The 21004-nt window shown below is 40.2% G+C and overlaps 1 protein-coding gene across 1 annotated transcript in view; it reads left to right on the top strand.

Annotated features, from left to right (window-relative positions):
- The window catches only part of kcnh4b (potassium voltage-gated channel, subfamily H (eag-related), member 4b), an 80328-nt gene that overhangs the window by 36449 nt on the left and 22875 nt on the right, over nt 1-21004 (top strand). Inside the window, exons 6-11 of the mRNA XM_015963078.3 lie at nt 15209-15366; nt 16140-16341; nt 19064-19258; nt 19947-20146; nt 20398-20647; nt 20736-20950. Coding sequence (XP_015818564.3) covers nt 15209-15366; nt 16140-16341; nt 19064-19258; nt 19947-20146; nt 20398-20647; nt 20736-20950 — 1220 coding nt within the window. The remainder of the gene's footprint in view (nt 1-15208; nt 15367-16139; nt 16342-19063; nt 19259-19946; nt 20147-20397; nt 20648-20735; nt 20951-21004) is intronic.

Raw genomic sequence — 21004 nt, 5'->3', positions numbered from 1 at the left:
GGGCAGCCCTGGCGGAGTCCAACCCTCACTGGGAACAGGTCCGACTTACTACCGGCTATGCGGAGCAAACTCACGCTCCTCTGGTAAAGGGACTGAATGGCCCTTAACAGAAAGCCACCCACCCCATACTCCTGGAGCGTCCCCCACAGGGTGCCCCTGGGGACACGGTCATGAGCCTTCTCCAAATCCACAAAACACATGTGGATTGGTTGGGCAAACTCCCATGCCCCCTCCATCACCCTTGCAAGGGTATAGAGCTGGTCCACAGTTCCACGGCCAGGACGAAAACCACATTGCTCCTCCTCTATCTGAGATTCAACTATCGATCGGACCCTCCTCTCCAGTACCTTGGAGTAGACTTTTCCAGGGAGGCTGAGGAGTGTGATCCCCCTATAGTTGGAACACACCCTCAGGTCACCCTTCTTAAAGATGGGGACCACCACCCCGGTCTGCCACTCCCTAGGAACTGCCCCCGATGACCACGAAATGTTGTAGAGACGTGTCAACCATGACAGCCCTACAACATCCATAGCCTTGAGATACCCAGGACGAACCTCATCCGCCCCCGGGGCTCCGCCGCTGTGTAGTTGTTTGACTACCTCAGCAACTTCTGCCCCCGAGATCGGACAGTCCATCCCCAGGCCTCGCCTTAAATTTTAAACGTTACTATTTAAATCAAATCACTTTTTTTGTCACGTCACATGTGCAGGTACACTGGTACAGTACATGTGCTTCACAGCAACAGAGTTATGCAAAAATACAGTAATGTAAAAACAAGTAAAATATAAAAATGGCTAATCTAAGTAATAATATGTATAAGTTGTAATGTATATACATTACTAAATGTTTATGCAAGTATATTATTATTATTTTTTTAATATATTGTTCTACGTGTGTGCGTGTGAGTGTGTGTATAGTGTGTATATACGTGTTTTACAAACGAATAAAGTAAACAATAAGATAAGAGATATAAAATATACAGAGGTTGGTATGTGCAAAACAGTGGCATTAATGTACAGTATGGAGTGTGTAATGTTGGAGTTTCAGTAGTGAGGGTGAGGTGTCTGCGCCGTGTTCAGCAGTCTGATGGCCTGATGGAAAAAGCTGTCTCTCAGTCTGCTGGTTCTGGACCGGATGCTGCAGAACCTCCTTCCTGATGGAAGTAGTCTGAACAGTTTATGGCTGGGGTGACTTGAGTCCTTGATGATCCTCCCCGCTTTCCTCAGGCACCGCTTCCTGTAGATGTCCTGGAGGGAGGGAAGCTCACCTCCAATAATCCTTTCTGCACACCGCACTACTCTCTGGAGAGCTTTGCGGTTGTAAGCGGTGCTGTTGCCATACCAGGTGGAGATGCATCCAGTGAGGATGCTCTCAATGGCACAGCGATAGAAGGTCCTGAGGATGCGGCGGCTCATGTCAAATCTTTTCAGTCTCCTGAGAAAGAAGAGGCACTGCTGTGCACTCTTCACCGTATTTTCCATGTGCACTGACCACGTAAGATCCTCTGCCAGATGCACTCCAATGAAACGGAAGCTGCTCACCCTCTCCACAGCGTCGCCGTTGATGGTGATGGGGGTGTGTACTCCTCTGCTCCTCCGGAAGTCCATTATCAACTCCTTTGTCTTTGTGACGTTGAGGGTGAGACGGTTGTCCTGACACCAGTGGGTCAGGGCGCTGATCTCCTCCCTGTAGGCCGTCTCATCGTCGTTGGTGATGAGACCTACCACTGTGGTGTCGTCCGCATACTTCACAATGATGTTGGAGTTTCTCGTGGCCGTGCAGTCGTAGGTGTAGAGTGAGTACAGGAGAGGGCTCAGCACACACCCCTGCGGAGCACCAGTGTTCAGTGTGACGGGGGATGAGGTGGTGCCGTCCAGTCTGACCACCTGGCATCTGTCAGACAGAAAGTTAAGGATCCAGCTGCAGAGGGAGCTGCTCAGTCCTAGATCCTGCAGTTTCCTGTCCAGCTTAAAGGGAACAATGGTGTTGAATGCTGAGCTACAAACAGCATTCTCACATTCGTGACATGATAAGTGGAGTTTTAAAGTATGCGCCTTCACCTTCCATTCAAATTCCCTCCAAGACAGACTATTAGTTAGTTTATGGCCTGCTTCAAGTGTTTCCTCCCATTCCTCGTCTGTCATCATTATGTTCACTTCCAGTTCCCATTTTTCTTTAATATCTGTATTCTTAACAGTCAAATCCTGTTGTAAAGCTTTATATATTTTGAAATCAGTCCTTTTTTTTGACATGTCCTTTCTGTTTAACATATTCACTTCCTCCATATTAAGTTTATCCTTGCTTGAATCTTTGCCTTATTTCGAAATAACTAGTCAATTAAGTGTGAGTATTGAGTGGTACTAGACTTCTGTAAAAATAATTTTCATAGGGATGAAGAAAGTACTCTGTCTGTCTGTCCTAAATAACATTTTAATAACATATTAAGCATGAAATTACGAATTATTGTGAAATTACACGCACAGGAAGTGCTTTTATTTTGTAGCATTTGCTCAGTCGGCTCTCGAAGCTTCTGGGCAGACCGAGAAGAAGAGCAGGGTCGGAGGTGCATTAACCGTCGGAGGTCACGCTTCTGTTCTGCACTTGACAGTCGCTGCTTCTGCACCACTGAGCTAAATGTAAGTAGCCACCATAAAAGTTGCTTAAATGTTTTTAAGACGGACATGGTGAGTAATGTTGGCCACGTAGCAAGCTAATATGCTAAGTCATCGTGTAAGTTAGCTGTGTTATTAACGTTGTGTGCGACTAAAGTCCGTTTATTAAATGAAACGAGCAGCGCTTTCTCATTATTGAAGGTTAGCATTACTTTAGATACTTTTTTATTAGACTTCTAGAGACTTATTCCCTCCATTTTTGTCCCCTCCATTGTATTTTTTTTAAACGTGACGTTCTGAGAAAAAAATGAAAGCGGGAGCTCAGCACCACCAAGTCAAACTTAAACGTCCATTTATTAAAAGTAAATGAGCAGTGGTCTCTTGTTCAGCGATGAAAAATCAGTCTGTGTTGTAAACTATTTTCCCCGTAGCACCTGTGCCATAGCTTTGCAAGCAGCCTGCTTTTTTAACCGTAGAAGAGGATTGAGACCGCAAGAGACGAAGCGGTGCTGTATCTCGATGCTATATGTTCCCTCCTTCCCTCCATTTTTGTCCCCTCCATAGTTTTTTTAAAAGGTGATGTTCTGAGGACAAAAAAAAAAACTGGAAGTTCAGTTCGCTGGCGGGAGTTTGTCAGTTTTTGTGAAAAGTTTTATTTAATACACACATATACATCGAAATTTTGTTAATGTTTTTATCATCAAATTAACTAGTGCTCAGTTGCACATATCTTGAACCGCAGAACGCTGTTTCTGTTAATTTCACAGTATTTTTGTGTTGTAATTTTGTCCTTACTGTACGCTGTTGCTCCAGATTCTTTTCTTTAAATGTTATGTTTTAGCTTTGTGTGGATAAGTCAAATTACACTTGAATCTCCTCACATAGCTTCATATATAGTGGAGGACTGCCTAAATTTTGCTGACTAACACAGATCTACCTTGTGATTACCAAAGTTTTTTTTCTCTACTGATTATGCTTCCTGGTGTAGATGTGTAAATGTAGAGTATCTGCGTTCCTATGAGCTGTCGGCCACACCGGGAAGCCTGTCTATGAATCTGCAGTCAGACTTCAATGATCCAACCCCACTCTCTGCACACAAGATTGATGGCATGCTGCTGTTGACCCCCAAGAGGTTCATACAAGTGAGACAGAAGTAAGAACACTGGTGAGTAATTCTCACAATCTGTATTTTTGATGGCACATTCTAAATAACATGACTATATATGTATGTATGTATATATGTATACAGATTTGTCTTTTAAAACTGTCGCTTTGGCACAGAGGTTGTTATTCATGATTGTTAACATTCAAAAAACTTATGAAAGCCCTATGTTTTCTGTATTAAGGTGCTTTTAACTTAAATATCTCTTCATTTCTTTATTACAGTGATGGCGGCTGAAGCCCCACGAAACATGATCCTACTTGCTGTCGAATGTAATTAAATTAAAACTTGACTCCCGTCCGGCCTCTTTTGATGAACTGATTAAGATTTTAAAAGAAAAACTGGAACTTGACTGTGATTTCAATTTGAAATACGAAGATCCAGACTTTGATGGAAGGCTCACTTGCCTTGTTGACATAGAGGAGTTACCACAAAAATCCTGTGTTCATATTTCCCTTACACAGGATTCCCGTTCTGTTGCATCAACTGATACCTTTTCAGATGTGTCATCCCCAGAGCGTCTAAGCAGATGGCCCCCAGGTCCTTTTCAGATTCCCAAATTTCCATTTGACATTGAGCTGACACTTAGAGATGGGAATACTGAATTTGAAAAGAATGAAAGACTTCAGTTGTCAAGAGACCAAAAACATTGTATTTTAGAGAATCTGGCATCTACCATATATACAGTAGGTTCAAGGCTTACCCTAGTGACAAAGAAATAGCAATGGTCTTGTGAGCAAACATCATGTTTAAAAGAAGCAGGATCTGACAGTGGTTGGAATGGATGGAAAAACAGCATCAAGTTCAAAAAGGAAAATTACAGGACTAAGAAGAGAAGAGCTGGATGTCAGGAGGTCTCCATAAATGCTGGGAAAAGAAGCCAAAGAAACCCAGAGAATGAACCTTCCCATTCAAACATCCAAGCGTGCAGAACTTCCTGCCTAACTTTCCTCAAGGAGAAGACCCCTCTAGTCTGGGCTGTATGAGGCAGGCTGTTGTTGAGGAAGTAAAGAAGACTGAGAGAAACATATGTGTTATTAGCTGGATGATGCAGACAACATTTGCCTTGAGACGACAGACGAGTCATGTCCTGCCCTCCTGTGAAAGAGCTGATGGACCTCTGGCCTGCTCTTCATATGCCAGCTGAGGTAATGTGGATCAGCTCTTTCATGTGGTTTTATCTTTGACCATGCTATTTCACATTGCGTGTAGCGTTGCTGTATTTCATTCATCATAAATTAATAATTGTTTTTATTGTACTGTTCTTTCATTAATGCAGGTGTATGCAGAGTTTCAACGAATCACAAACCAGAACCGTCCTAACACCTTTTATGCGCAGCTAGATCAACACACTCCTCATTTGATGGCCTTATTCATACAGAAAGCTTCCAAAACTGGAAAGACTGCAAATGCTTTGGCTGACATTGTCAAAGCCCATGATGCACAGGTGAATATACAATTTACAGGCAATGTCTTTATGCTATGAGTATTGGAGCCACTGAAGAAAAAAAATAGAATTCTGAGAAAATAAGTCATAAATCTGAGTTTAATCTCAGAGTTCTGACTGGTACCTAAAACAAAAAAAAAAAAAAAAGGAAATTGGGGAAGATTATGAGGGGGGATCAGAATTCTGACTTAAATCTTAAAATTCAGGCTTTTATTTTTTTGTTTGTTTTGATTTGGGTTTTTTTAACAAAAAATTCCTAAATAGTTTTTTGTTTGTTTTGTTTTAGGTTTATGAAAAAAGTCAGAATTCTGACTTAAATCCCAGAATTTTGAAAATATCTGAATCTTTTTCTCAATTCTTTTTTTCTTCTTCAGTGACTCTAATACTCTTAGGCAATAAGGCAGTATTAGGGCCACTGAAGGAAACAATTGAATACTGAGATAAATGTCAGAATTCTGACTTTATTAATTTTATTTATTTTCAGAATTTTTTTCTTCTTCAGTGGCCCTAATACCCCTCCGTATTATGTAATGTTAAACAATTCAAGTTAACTTTTGAATTCAGCAGTTTATCATTGGATTTAGATGCAGATAATACTGTCTTGGAAAATTGGTCAGAGCAGTTTGGCATTGAGTTTGATTAGTAAACTTGACAGTATTTACACTCTTAATCTTCTTAGGAATTACATGATGTCCACACAAGGCGTACCACTGTTCTCCATGCCCTTCCTGTCTATCTACGTGAGGAATCCTCTGGATTTTTGAGGACATGTGTGGTAAGTCCCAGTATTGTAAATTTGAACAATTCATTCTATTTATTTATGCATAAGGACAACACAAGGACAACGCACATGAACATTTTGGAAAATGTGCCATTGTTTCAACTACAAACCTTTGACAAGATGTTTAAGCCTGCCACACACGAGAGCAATCAGCTGAGCAAACGGCCTCGAAGGACTGTTTGCTCAGCAGATTGCTCGCTGTGTGCGCCTGATTTTCACTGAGTTTTCTGCCTCACGAGACGTTGAGGTGAATATCTGACCAGTTAGATATTTTCCGCCTCACAGGGGTAAAAACTCGCTGTGTGCGCACTACTGAGCTGCTGGTTGAGCTGAAATATTCTAGTGGCCAACCAAAGCACGTTTTCCACTCACATGACCCCAAGATGTATTCAGATACAGCCCCTTACCCTGTCTGCGTGTCTGAAAAATAAACAAAACGGTACCTTGCGGATCGATGGGCCCACTGTTTCCATTACCCTTTCGGAAGGATTCTGGGTCTTCCAGGTGTGTCTTGGAGTAAATTGGCATAAACTCCTTGCCTGGTCCATCTTTCCAGCTACTGTACCCATATTTTCCTAACCTTGAAATGCCGGTGGCAGCGACGTTTCGTCAACAAAAAAAGGATAGGCATTTCCTCTGTTTCCAGCTCTTGTCTGTTTTGTTTCTTTTCTGACATGCAGACAGGGGGCTGCCATCTTGGGGTCATGTGAGCGGAGAACGTGCTTTGGTTGGCCACTAGAATATTTCAGCTCAACCAGCAGCTCGGTAATGCGCACACGGCAAGTTTTTACCCCTTTGAGGCGGAAAATATCTTAACTGGTCAGATATTCACCTCAGCGTCTCATGAGGCAGAAAACTCAGTGAAAATCAGGCGCACATGGCGAGGTATCTGCTGAGCAAGCGGTCATTCGAGGCTGTTTGCTCAGCAGATGGCACTCGTGTGTGGCAGGCTTGAAGGCACTGAGAAAAATCAACAATCACTGCAAAGAATTCAAGCAGCTTTCATTAGCGTAACACTGGCACACACGGAAGCCATCTCACTTTATTCATAAATGAGAGCACAAAGCAACATAATGAACAGGAGTAGGGCTGGGCGATACGGCCTAAAATCAATATCAACTTATATTGAAGATCTCACCTCGATAACGATAAGTAGGCGATAACTACAGGAATACGTAGCAACAATATTTGTCCACTAGATGGGGCTGTCTCATGTATTACATTGACTAAAATTTTACATGACTCAAGGTGCTACAGCTTCTTAAAGGGACATAAATGTGGCCAACTTACACATCTTTTCATTTTTTTATTATCAAATTTATTGACATGGGAAAAATTATCTGGATGAGAGACAAGAACTTGGATAACGATAAATCTTTGACATGTTGCCCAGCCCTAAACGAGTCTATCAGACTGCATTTATTGTTATTTACATGAAAATCTACTGAAATAAAAATGGCCACAGTCAGAGTTTCAGTTCAGATGTGATTAGTGTATGATCTCCCTTTCATTTTTGTAAGGATGATACCAATGAGCCGGACCTCGGATGCAGCAGTTGTCCTCCTGACAACCATCACCGATGATGCCGAGAGTCCAGTTACGTACGACCCAGTGAGAATCTGTTATCCTAGAGCAGTGGTTCCCAAACTTATTTAACCGCGCACCCCCTTCTATGTCCCGACCATGTCCTGGTAATGTTCGGCCTCATCTATGCCTACATTTAGATTATCCGAAGGGACTGACCAACACATTTGAGTCCATGCAGAAAATCTTACTTGGTCTTGATGAGTCTAAACTATCACCCAAGCTGCAGAGTCAAAAATGACCTGATGTTACATGTGTAACTCAAAATCTGAAAGAGTGATGGATTCAGATGGCTCACTCTGTTAGAGCATTGTCCACATCCACAATGTAATTTACTATTTGTCTGCTCTTTAATTGTTGATGTTAAAGTAACACACCACCATTTGGGCAAATATGTTCATTTTCCACTTCTCATTGAGTTAACCCTCCCACTGTCCTAATGGGTAGGACCCCACGAGGAAAGTTGACCATTGAGCAGGGTTGATGGTTCATCCCTTGGGTCCATATGGCAGAGGTGAGGAGTGAGCACCACCTCACCCCTGTCACGTGGACCTCAAGGGATAAACCATCAACCCTGCTCAATGGTCAACTTTCCTCTTGGGGTCACCCATAAAGACAGTGGGAGGAACAGTTGAGTTTTACCTTTTCTCTGTTCGTCCAGCCGTTCTGAGTCTGGCAATTCCATTTGTGTCTTTAGTTTAGCATGAATAATTGAATCGGATTAGCCCATTAGCATCTAATGCTAATAGGCTAATCTGATTCAATACTCAACTGGTTTTATGCCAAATGGCATAAAGTACTCACTGACTTACTTGATAGTGGTTAGTGTAATTCATATTTTGTTAATGTTGAATTGATGTGCATCCTGATGTTGCTTTAAACCAGGGATTCCCAAAGTGTGGTGCGCCAGGGTAACCGCGGGTCCTTAAAAAGTCTTAAAATGTCTTAAATTAGCTTTTCCAAATTTAAGGCCTTAAAAATCCTTAAAAATGACAAATAATCCTTAAATACAGTTTCCAAAGGTCTTAAACCTGTTTAGACCCAATAAACAAGATTATTTTATTTCTATGAAATTTTCATGAATTCCTAGTTAGTCTTCAGCATTTTTTGTGTGTGATATTGGCGTAAGTGGAACCGTACACATTCAGTTGCTTGTGAAAGGGGGCTATTTTTAGATGAGCACATTAGCTGGTTAAACTAGTGGGAGCTTGCGCCATGGGGAAGTGCAAGTTCGATGGTAACTGGGTGGCTAATGCCATGTTCGCAACGCGGTTAGCACCGGTTCCAGGCAATAGCTGGAAAATAAAGCTTAAATTTAATGATAAAAATAGCTTAAATTTGGTCTAAGTGGCCTTAAAAAAGGTCTTAAAAAGTCTTAAATTTGGCTCCCTTAAACCTGCAGATACCCTGTTGCGCGAGCTGCCGCTAGGGGGTGCGCGAGGTGAAAAGTGTAATGGCTGCGGAGCTCAGAGAAGTCTGTCATATGTCACCATTAGCGTAGAAACTCATTTGTGGGTGGGCCAAAGAAAAAGTAAGTGGGCACAATAAATGTAATTGAAAACAAGTATATGTTTGCGCGCGCGCGTGTCCTCCACATGTGCCCTAGCTTCATAATAACAATGCGCCGAGCTTCAGCACTCTGGCCTGCGCACGCCGATATGTTCCGTATTTGATCATTTTTAACGGTGTTGGAGGAATCTGAAGGTGGTGAGTCATTCTGGCAGATTGTAATTAACACCTGTCTCATGCAGGTGTTCTGACATTGTAAACCTCACACACAGAACATTGTGGATGTAACAAAATAACAAGAAATGATTCCCATTCAGGCTATTAACAGCGCGCTGAAGATCTGAAGTTCAGAGTGCGTCTGTCAGAGGTCAGACGCGTTCCGGCTGAACCACGGCTCACGGGTGCACAAGTGAGCACATCTGGGCTGGGCAGAAGTCATTTTACAACATTGGTTTAAATAGCGCGAGACGCGGTGACTTGAGCGGCTGTGCCGCACGCGCGCGCGCACACACACACACACGCACACAGATGCAATAAGCACGCACGCTGATTTAACTCCGGCGCGCCGTCAGACTGAAGGCAGAAATGAACGCTGCCTCCACCGTGATAAAAACTTTTAAGAGGTTATTTTTCATTCAAGGTCAAATTAAGATCTTAGCTTCTGGGATGAGTCGGGTCCGTTCCAGCCAGTGACTCCGAACCTGACCACAACGCCTGTTACTGCAGCATTTGTTATTCCAGTCCGCGTGGCAGCGGATCGCAGATTCAGCCACACCATAAAACAGCAATAAGTCGGTCTGAGGCAAAAGTGAACATCATGGCTATATCTTGTCCCCTATAGACATGTGATTAATACGCACAAGTAGGTGATCAGTTCAGGTTTACGCAGAGCAGAAGGAAGGAGAGCGCTTTGGCCGCACAGGTTAAACGTTCCTATTTTAAGAAAACCGTTAAATTGCATTCTTTATGTGCTACCTGGGCACTCTAAATATTTATTTAAAATGAAATCAAAGGAAATTGTAATGGTATTGAATGTTTATTAATTACTATTTAAAAAATGAAAGTGATGGGGAATTTTTTTAACCCTGTCTGTTTAGCTTGACATCTGATATATATATACATACATATATATATGTATGGATATATAGAGCCATGCCCCGATGTGGGGGGGGGGGGGGGGGGCGTCGACATGGTCGGGACATAGAAGGGGGTGCGCGGCTAAATAAGTTTGGGAACCACTGCTTTAAACCACCTACTCAAAGAAAGACTACACACTGCTGTTGTCCAGTTTTCAAAAGTGTTCGTTTGTAATTGTTTCTTTCAAATTTTGTTTTATTTTCTGTTTGAGATGGCTTAATCGGTAACTTTAATTTGATTATAATTTGAAAATTTATTTAATATAAACTCCAAATATTTAAGTTTATTTATGTTCTGATATACTCAAATATCTGAGTTTATAAACTCAGAAAATATGAGGCAACTGATTGCCTTACATTTTTTGAGTTCTTCCTACTTATTCGGGTTTACAGTGTATGAACTGTAAAGATTTTGTTGTGTTAGAGTTCACCTAACAGTTCAAGTGTTCATTTATTTGCTTTGTGTGTTCACAGGGCATGCTCAGTTGAAGTTTCCCTCTCTGCGCGTTCAAGATGTAAGAAAAATAATACGAAAGAAATGCAACAATGAAAACTTCAAAAAGGCATCAACAACCAAGCAAGTGGATCCATAAAATGGACTGATTTTTTTAAAGGCATTTTTTAAAAAGTCTTTCAAAATGGACAGAATTAATGTGTTAAACATGTTCAGAACAGTTTGCGTTCTCATCTTTGATTAATCCTGGTAAACAGGTCTGTTTTTGTTCTGTTCTAATTCTCTCTGTTTAATACATTTAAACAAAATGACTTAGCTATTTTATTTAATTTTTTTTCTCTGCATAAAGACGAAGTATCAGTAAATAGTGGAAAGTAAATGTATTGGTAGTAAGCAAATAGCAGATGTTAAATGTTACTTGCAGTATGTGTTTATAGAGAAAATAGAGATACTTAAATGTACTAAAAGAATATTACGTCAAGTTTACTGTAAAGTGTACTTTCAAAACTGTAAGTATACTCAATTATATAAGAAGTACACTACAAGTAAACATATATTATTACTTTAAGTATAATTTTAAGTATACATTCAAAGAGAAAAGTATACTCAATTATTTCAAAAGTACACTGCAAGTAAACGTATAATGTTAAAGTTTATTTTTAAGTATACTTTCAAGGGCAAAAGTACTCAATTTTATTAGAAGTAAACTTATACTGTTACTTTTAAGTATACTTTCAAGGAGAAAAGTATACTCAATTATATCTGAAGTACTCTATAAGTAAACTTATATTATTACTTAAAGTATATTTTAAGTATACATTCAAGAAGAAAAGTATACTCAATTGTATGAAAAGTAAACTTATATTGTTACTTTAAGTATACTTTCAAGGACAAAAGTATACTTAATTATATCAGAAGTACACTCCAAGTACACTTGTGATGTTACTTTAAGTATACTTTCAAAGAGAAAAGTGTACTCAATTATATCAGAAGTACACTACAAATAAACTTAAATTATTACTTTGAAGTATACTTGTAGTATACTTCAAGTATACTTTTAGTGGCCCAATTTAGACCCAAGGAGTATAATTCTAAGTAAACTTTAAGAACAAGTATGCAAATAAACTTATGTACACTTAAGTATACTTGAAATTAGATACTTAAAGTATACTTCTTTTTCGTAAGGGTTTCAGAAACTAAAGTTTTTGCAATGTTATACTAATGTTACTGCAAAGTAATATTAACCTTAAGATAACATTTCAGAAACATTAATCTTCTGTTCCATTATTGTTTTGCTAACCTTAAGATAACGTTCCAGAATCATTATGCTGATGTTCAAGCGTTGTTTTGCTAACCTTAAGATAACGTTCCAAATACATTATACTTGTCATGTTCTGTGTCCCTTTGTTCCCCATCCCCTCCAATTCCCACTCCAGGTTCTCCTTTTGTGTTTCATATCGCCCTCATATGTCCTTTGTCTGCATCTCATTTATGTGTCTCCTGTGTTCCTTTAGTCTTCTCCAGTCACCCCTCTGCAGCCAGTCGTCCCTCTGCAGTGTTTATAGTTTCAGCTTTTCATTTTTATTAGTCTCTTTAATATGTTTTGTCCCACCGGTTTTTGTAGTTCTCCTTCCCTTTAGAATTTTAGTTATATGGTTGCTTTTGTGTTTTTAGGTTCACTCTTAGGTCATGTTAGTTTCTTCCCTGATTAGTCATTGCTTTCACCTGGTCCTCGCCCCACACTCCACACACCTGCAGCTCATCTGCCTCCCATTATGCCCCAGTGTATTTAAGCCCTGTCTTGTCTCTGTGTCTTGTCGGTCCATTGTTGTTTGTTGTAATTCTGTCAAGTTCTTCTCGTGCCTCTAGTGCTTGGATCTAGTCTTCTCGTGCCTCTTGTATTTTTGGATCTCCAGATCTCTATCTGGATTTTTGGACTGTTGGCTCCCAGCCTTTTGGATTACTTTTGTTTTTTGGTTACTCCTAAAATAAAGGATTTCACTTTACATCTTCCCCAGCCTCGTGTCATCCTGGGTTTCAGCATATTTGGGTCCTAAACATCCCCAGATCGTGACAATACTGATGTTCCAGCGTTGTTTTGCTAACCTTAAGATAATGTTCCAGATACATTATGCCGATGTTCCAGCAATGTTTTGCTAACCTTAAGATAACGTTCCAGATACATTATGCCGATGTTCCAGCAATGTTTTGCTAACCTTAAGATAACGTTCCAGATACATTATGCCGATGTTCCAGCAATGTTTTGCTAACCTTAAGATAATGTTCCAGAAACATTATGCTGATGTTCCAGCAATGTTTTGCTAACCTTAAGATAACGTTCCAGATACATTATGCTGATGTTCCAGCAATGTTTTGCTAACCCTAACCCTAACATTCCAGAAACATTATGCCAATGTTCCAGCAATGTTATGCTAACCTTAAGATAACATTCCAGAAACATTATGCTGATATTCCAGCAATGTTTTGCTAACCTTAACATAACGTTGCAGAAACATTTTTCTAGCCTTTAGATAACGTTCTGGTAATGTCAGGCTAACGTTTTAGCAATGTTTTGCTAATGTTGCAACAATGTTGTTCCAAACATTAACAAAATGTTCCGGTAACATTGTAGCAGTATTGCAGCCATGTTATGAAAATATTCCGGGAACGTTATGCTAATAATCAAATAACGTTTCAGTAACCGTTCCAGTAATGTTATGCTAATGTTCTGTTAACATCACGCTAACCGTAAAATAACGTTCAAACACCTTTAAGCAAACATTCCAGCAATGTTTTTGTATCGTTAACACACCATTCCAGTAACGTTAAAAAAACTGGACATTTCTACGTTTTTACAACATTCAAAGTAAACATTCCCATAACGTTCTGTTAGCATCATGCTAACCGTAAAATAACATCCAAACAACTTTAAGCAAACATTCCAGCAATGTTTTTGTAACGTTAACACACCATTCCAGTAACATTAAAAAAACTGGACATTTCTACGTTTTTAAAACATTCAAAGTAAACATTCCCATAACGTTCTGTTAACGTCATGCTAACCGTAAAATAACATTCAAACAACTTTAAGCAAACATTCTAGCAATGTTTTTGTAACGTTAACACACCATTCCAGTAACGTTAAAAAAACTGGACATTTCTACGTTTTTACAACATTCAAAGTAAACGTTCCGTTAATGTCATGCTAACCGTAAAATAACATTCAAACAACTTTAAGCAAACATTCCAGCAATGTTTTTGTAACGTTAACACACCGTTCCAGTAACATTAAAAAAACTGGACATTTCTACGTTTTTACAACATTCAAAGTAAACATTCCCATAACGTTCTGTTAATGTCATGCTAACCGTAAAATAACATTCAAACAACTTTAAGCAAACATTCCAGCAATGTTTTTGTAACGTTAACACACCGTTCCAGTAACATTAAAAAAACTGGACATTTCTACGTTTTTACAACATTCAAAATAAACATTCCCATAACGTTCTGTTAACGTCATGCTAACCGTAAAATGACATTCAAACAACTTTAAGCAAACATTCCAGCAATGTTTTTGTAACGTTAACACACCGTTCCAGTAACATTAAAAAAACTGGACATTTCTACGTTTTTACAACATTCAAAATAAACATTCCCATAACGTTCTGTTAACGTCATGCTAACCGTAAAATGACATTCAAACAACTTTAAGCAAACATTCCAGCAATGTTTTTGTAACGTTAACACACCATTCCAGTAACGTTAAAAAAACTGGACATTTCTACGTTTTTAAAACATTCAAAGTAAACATTCCCATAACGTTCTGTTAACGTCATGCTAACCATAAAATGACATTCAAACAACTTTAAGCAAACATTCCAGCAATGTTTTTGTAACGTTAACACACCGTTCCAGTAACATTAAAAAAACTGGACATTTCTACGTTTTTACAACATTCAAAATAAACATTCCCATAACGTTCTGTTAACGTCATGCTAACCGTAAAATAACATTCAAACAACTTTAAGCAAACATTCCAGCAATGTTTTTGTAACGTTAACACACCATTCCAGTAACGTTAAAAAAACTGGACATTTCTACGTTTTTAAAACTTTCAAAGTAAACATTCCCATAATGTTCTGTTAACGTCATGCTAACCGTAAAATAACATTCAAACAACTTTAAGCAAACATTCCAGCAATGTTTTTGTAACGTTAACACACCGTTCCAGTAACATTAAAAAAACTGGACATTTCTACGTTTTTACAACATTCAAAATAAACATTCCCATAACGTTCTTACAACAAATTTTTGTTAGCTGGGTGTGGCAGATAAAAAGATTCATAGATTCAAATGACGCATGCAGAAGCAGTGGTCAACAGTGCAAATTGGGTCAGAACACATTTCAGTCATTTCTATCTTTTTACTGAACGTTTGCATTCTTCTGTTGTTTTCATGTTAAATAACTCAACAGCAAACCTCTTTTCTGGTACAAAATGTAACTGATTACACTCTGTTTGCAGACATTATCCTGAACTTTTGTACGACCTATGTGAGCCAGTCTGGTCAGGTGGTGTACGGGCTACGCTGCATTTGCCTTCACTATGTCACCACTTGGTTCTTTGTGGATTTGGTGGCTGCCTTGCCCTTTGACCTTCTGTATGTCCTCAACGTCACTGTGGTACGTGTTAAAATTCAACCTTTGTATCTTCATTCGATTTTAGAAATTACCTTCAATCTTTTGGCTTAATGTTCTAATTTTTTTAGTGAACCAGTGCATGGTGTCGGCTTGTCTGGCGTATTAAACTGTACATTTTGCTTGACCAAGTTGGTACAGTATGAGCCCAAATGGTATGCTGGGCAGAGAGAGTTACAGCTTTTAAAGATGGAAAGAGGCACAGTGTAGCACAACGTGTATATAAAATTAAATCTACTGAACAAAACATGGTTCCATGTAGAGATGTCTTAATTTCTTCAACTCAAAGGGGAAGCAGTAAACGTCAGGCTCTCCAGGCAAAAAAACAAACAAACAAAAGCATCTGGGTGAAAATAAAAACTGTTCTGATGAAACAAAAGCACAATGCCTAAACTCCTGTACACTGGAGAGAATGGCGGAAAGAAAGACAGACATCAAAAGCAAATATCAGAAATTAAAACTGCTCACCAGACAAGATCTAGAATTGTTTTCGACAGGATTAAGTTTAACAACCAACCAACCAAATGACAGATGCCCATGGGGGGAGAGGGGCATGGCACTGGATGACTGGAGCTTTTATACAGTCCACTGATGAGGAGGAAGTGATATCAGCTGTGCATCAAGGTTTGACAGCAGGGCTGCAAACAAACAAAACAGAATCAAGAAATCATTTTCTAGTCCTGAGAGGTCAGCGGACATACCAGAGGGACTGATGGTTATGCATTCATCTCTTTGTCACTCTGCTCTCCTCCATTCAGACTTCCAAGGTCCACCTGCTAAAGACGATACGCCTTCTGCGACTTCTTCGACTTTTTCACAAGCTGGACCGCTACTCTCAGTACAGCGCCATGGTGCTGACCCTCCTGATGTCTATGTTTGCCCTGCTGGCACACTGGATGGCCTGCATCTGGTACATGATTGGACAACAGGAGATAGAGACTGGTAAAAAATGGGAAATAGGTTAGTTTTTGTTATATTTTGCTTTCATCACTATGTTTACCTTTTTTATTCTCTCCTCCCTAAACAACATGCCAGACAGAGCAATGATAAGAGAGTTATTTAACGCCAAAAGGCCAACAAAATCTAGCTGCACTTTGCAGTGAGTTGATATTTTTGTTCCCACTCTGCTATAAATAGTTACAGCTTGCCTACTGGGTGTCTAGCTCTGCTCAGCAGTGGCAAAAACAGCCTACTCTACTGCTCTAATGAGAACCGTCTAACACCAGATCAAAAGCTGGAAAAAGGACTGCTGGCACACACACAAACACACACACACACACACACACGCACGCATGCGCACACACACACACACTCACACACTCACACTCGTTTTGGTTGTGAGAACCGTCATTGACTTACGTTCGTTTTAGTGACTGCATTATGCCTAACCCAAACCATTGTTTCAATTGAAATTAGTTTATTTGCATAGTGCCAAATCACAGCAAGAGTCATCTCAAGGCACTTTATTAAGTAAACACTGAAACTGAACCCTCTTTTCCGTGCATTATTCTATTCATTTCATAAACCCATGATTTGGGTATGTACTGCCTCCTCTCGCCAGGAGAAATGCACATTATCACTTTAAAGAAATTAAAACATTAAAACCAGGGGAGGCTGTAATGCGCCAGCCAGTGTCCTCTGCAGGAGGCTCTCACAGCTCAGCAGAACACCAGACATGGTTCAGCTTCTCTAGAGAAAAAACAGCTGAAATAACAGGAAATAATTCAATTGGATACTAGTGGTATTACTGGTCTGTTGATAACCCTCTGAGAAAAAATACCTTTGGCACTACTAAGATGTTGTTTGTCTTAAATACCAGTTATTATGTCATCCTGAATTTATATGTGGAAACGAAACTGTTAGTTTCAGTGAAACTCTGCCTATTCAGTTACTTAGTGCCCAAGCCCACAGTGACAAATGCACCTACAAGGACATCTTAGGCAACCCTGTCAATGTATAATCTTTAGTGGTCTAGTGGTTTAAGGGACTGTTTCTCATTGTATTTTACCATGTCCTGATGCCGGTTCAACTCCCACTGTCAGCAGTAATGTATGTAGTCAGCTGAAGCAGATTTCTTTTTTTTTATATTTTTGTTTTATTGTTTTCTGTAACATTTCCTGTAACTCTTAAGATCTTTGAATTTGGTCATTCCTAAGCAGCATTTTAGTTGGTACTCTGCTCACCTCACATGGGCTCACACTGGCTCAATAAACAAGGAAAAATGCAAAGCAGACTAGTCCTTTTATTTTAAACAATTCACCAATAAAGGGTTGAAAACATAATACTGACAAGTGTAGCGAAAAATGATGGAAAAACAAAACAGCTACTGCTACAACCAGAAGTCAAACCAGCGCAAAACAGCATACCAGCCTGACACTCCAACCATTAGACTATCACAGCTGTTACAGAATGATAGTTGCTTAACACACATATTCTCATCTGGCCGTTACATGTGTGTGGATAGAATGCAAGGTTTTTATCGCAGTGTTTTGTCCCCAATGCAGAAGTCATTTGTCTGAGTATCCACTCTGGTACAGATGGAGGTTTAAAGCAGTCATCTGTTAGCCTGGCAAGCCAGACTAAATAAATGTATTATTTAGTCTGGCCATGCTCCATTGACGGCTCTCGGTTGTGGGGCGGGTTCTACCGTTGTCTTTCAAATGATCTCCACATTCCACTGGACAATGAATGTGACATACTCTTGTTTCACTCTGTTGCATCATCCCACCCACCAGGCATATAGAGTGCCCTGATTGGCCCACAAAGCGGATAAAGCTCTGTGATTTGTTCACTAAGCAGATAGAGCACAATGATTGGCCCACCATTATGGACCAATCACAGCTCTTTATGTGTTTGAAACCCCTCTAGAGAGCTGTGATTGGCTAGCCAGAGTCCTGGTAGGAGCTGCTGGGGTTCCAATGGAGCATGCCTAGACCATTCTTTGCAAAGCAAGAATTTGGTCTAGTTCACTAGGCTAGTCATCTGTGACATGAAGCCATATTCTCAACAGGAGCATGAAATGTTGATGTAATGACTTATATTTTAAGAGGACACCCTAACCCTAACCTCCAAACCGCTCTACACCTGAAACTAGGAGAAAGTGGGCGTTAGTGACCGACTTCCAGGGGAGGCGAGTCCCAGAGCCAACACTAGCTTTATAGGGAGGTTCAGGGCCTGATGATGCACTTTGTTTCCGTCTACGCTTTTACAGGTCCTTCAAAAGAAACCTGGGGAAATTGCCCCTGAGAAAGGAAAACGCAAGAATGGAACCAAAAATGGTTTTGGAGGTATTTTTCATGACGAAATAACGTCACTTAGTAAAAAGCTCCACAAAGTGAATTTTCCATGATAAAGCCCCTTTAACCGAAACTTTATTTACACCATACCTCTAAAACCAACTACTGGAGCTTAGTAACAGTGTGACAAAGGGAGGACCTGGCAAAATGTCCCCACTTTTATAAGTGAAGTGTAATTGGTCCTCAGTATGTATTATAGACAAGAACACACACACACACACACACACACACACACACACACACACACACACACACACACACACACACACCAAAAAACAAATAAATTTGCTTTCCTGAGACAACCTTATACAGTAAAATCCTGTTCATGCCATCTTGCACCTCGCTGATTGACATAAGCCTAACATGTGTACTACGTCTGCTTTAAGGATGGCTTCATGAGCTGGGCAGACGTATGGACACTCCGTACATAAACAACACAGTGGGCGGCCCGACCGTACACAGCTCCTACATTGCTGCCCTTTACTTCGCTCTCAGCAGTCTGACCAGTGTGGGCTTCGGAAACGTCTGTGCCAATACTGATGCAGAAAAGATATTTTCCATCTGCACCATGCTCATTGGAGGTATGTTTGACACCAGATTTTCATTCTTCCTCGTGTGTCCTGGCATAATGGTGCCACTGTTTGTCACACCAGTAAGACATTTAACAAGAGGAGCTTAATTGGCTTTCAAGATGCAATTGGTTGTCATCTCACAGAAAAAAAGACCATTAGTTAAGGAGGCAATTATACGTGCAGAAACCCATGAGATAATTATGGGTTTATTTTACCGCTTGTTGGATTGGTATTGTGAATGCAGCTGTAATTTGCTGCTGGTTAAATTAAGCAAATAATCCATGAGAAGTATAAAGCAGCAGCTAAGCACCAAGAAAACAAAGTAACAGCTATAGACGTTGAATTTCTGGTGGTTTCTCACTCTCAGGCCCCAATGAGTTTGTAGATATTTTGCATAATAGAACTTCTAATGAGTTGTAGTTTTTGTTATGATGTTATAATTTTGAACCACAGTAATTTAAAAGGTCACTTGTATTGGGCATAGAGGTTTTCCTTTTACAGATTTAAGCCTCTACTCATTAGCATTCAGCTGCAAAGACAGAAGATGAGTCTGTTTCTGACTGCTGTGAGCCTATCATCAGTCTGTCAGCTAAATAAAAGACCTTATTGACTTAATTTGTCTCAAAAGTTACGAAATCCTGTAAACATTTGGTTTGACGTTAATGTACCTGTCTCTTGTACTCTTTGCTTGTCGCAGCAATGATGCACGCTGTGGTCTTTGGTAACGTGACAGCCATCATCCAACGCATGTACTCACGCCGTTCTCTCTATCACACACGTATGAATGATCTAAAGGACTTCATCCGTGTTCACCATTTGCCTCAGCAGCTTAAACAACGTATGCTGGAGTACTTCCAAACCACATGGTCTGTCAACAATGGAATAGATGCCAACGAGGTAGCAGTCTCTTTCATTTTTGTTGTCATGGAATACTTCTATGCCATATCTGCCTTTAAGTGACTTTTAAATAGAGGTCTCATATATTTTCTTCAATTAAATCAACTTTAAATTGATAATTTATGTTATTTGTGGTTTTGTTCAGCATGGCTGCAAATACACTAGCAGTGGATGTTGTATGGCTGCTACACAGTCCAGACACTCCTTACCTATCAGTGCCACCCCTCATCAAATCTATCAAATATCCTCAGCTCCTGCACGACTTTCCTGATGAGTTACGCGCTGATATCGCTATGCATCTGAATAAGGACATCTTTCAGCTGCCGGTCTTCAGGGGGGCCAGTCGTGGCTGCTTGCGCTCACTCTCTCTTCATATTAAAACCTCTTTCTGCGTACCTGGGGAGTACCTGATCCGTCAGGGTGATGCACTGCATGCCAACTACTTTGTCTGCTCAGGTTCCCTGGAGGTGGTGAAAGACAACATGGTGCTTGCCATCCTTGGTTGGTATTAAGGTTGATGTTTTTTAAGTTTTATGTTTAAATTTATAATCCAGTGCAGACAGTGATCACGATTACTTTGGGTTTTTAGGAAAAGGAGACTTGATTGGGTCTGAATTACTTGGGGCTGACCAGGTGATCAAGACTAACGCAGATGTGAAGGCTCTCACTTACTGTGATCTCCAGTGCATCAGTCTGCAAGGCCTGAGGGAGGTCCTGGAACTCTACCCAGAGTATGGCAGTGTGTTTGCCACTGACGTCCACAACAATCTCACATACAACCTACGACAAGGCAGCCAGGATGAGGTACCAAACGCACACTCAGACATCACAGATGCTGTCTTAATTCCCTTTTTGTAT

Source organism: Nothobranchius furzeri, chromosome 16 (genome assembly GCF_043380555.1).
Source record: "Nothobranchius furzeri strain GRZ-AD chromosome 16, NfurGRZ-RIMD1, whole genome shotgun sequence".
Classification (NCBI taxonomy): Eukaryota; Metazoa; Chordata; class Actinopteri; order Cyprinodontiformes; family Nothobranchiidae; genus Nothobranchius; species Nothobranchius furzeri.
The sequence above is the reverse complement of the archived record's forward strand: the minus strand, read 5'-3'. Positions and strand labels throughout refer to the sequence as shown.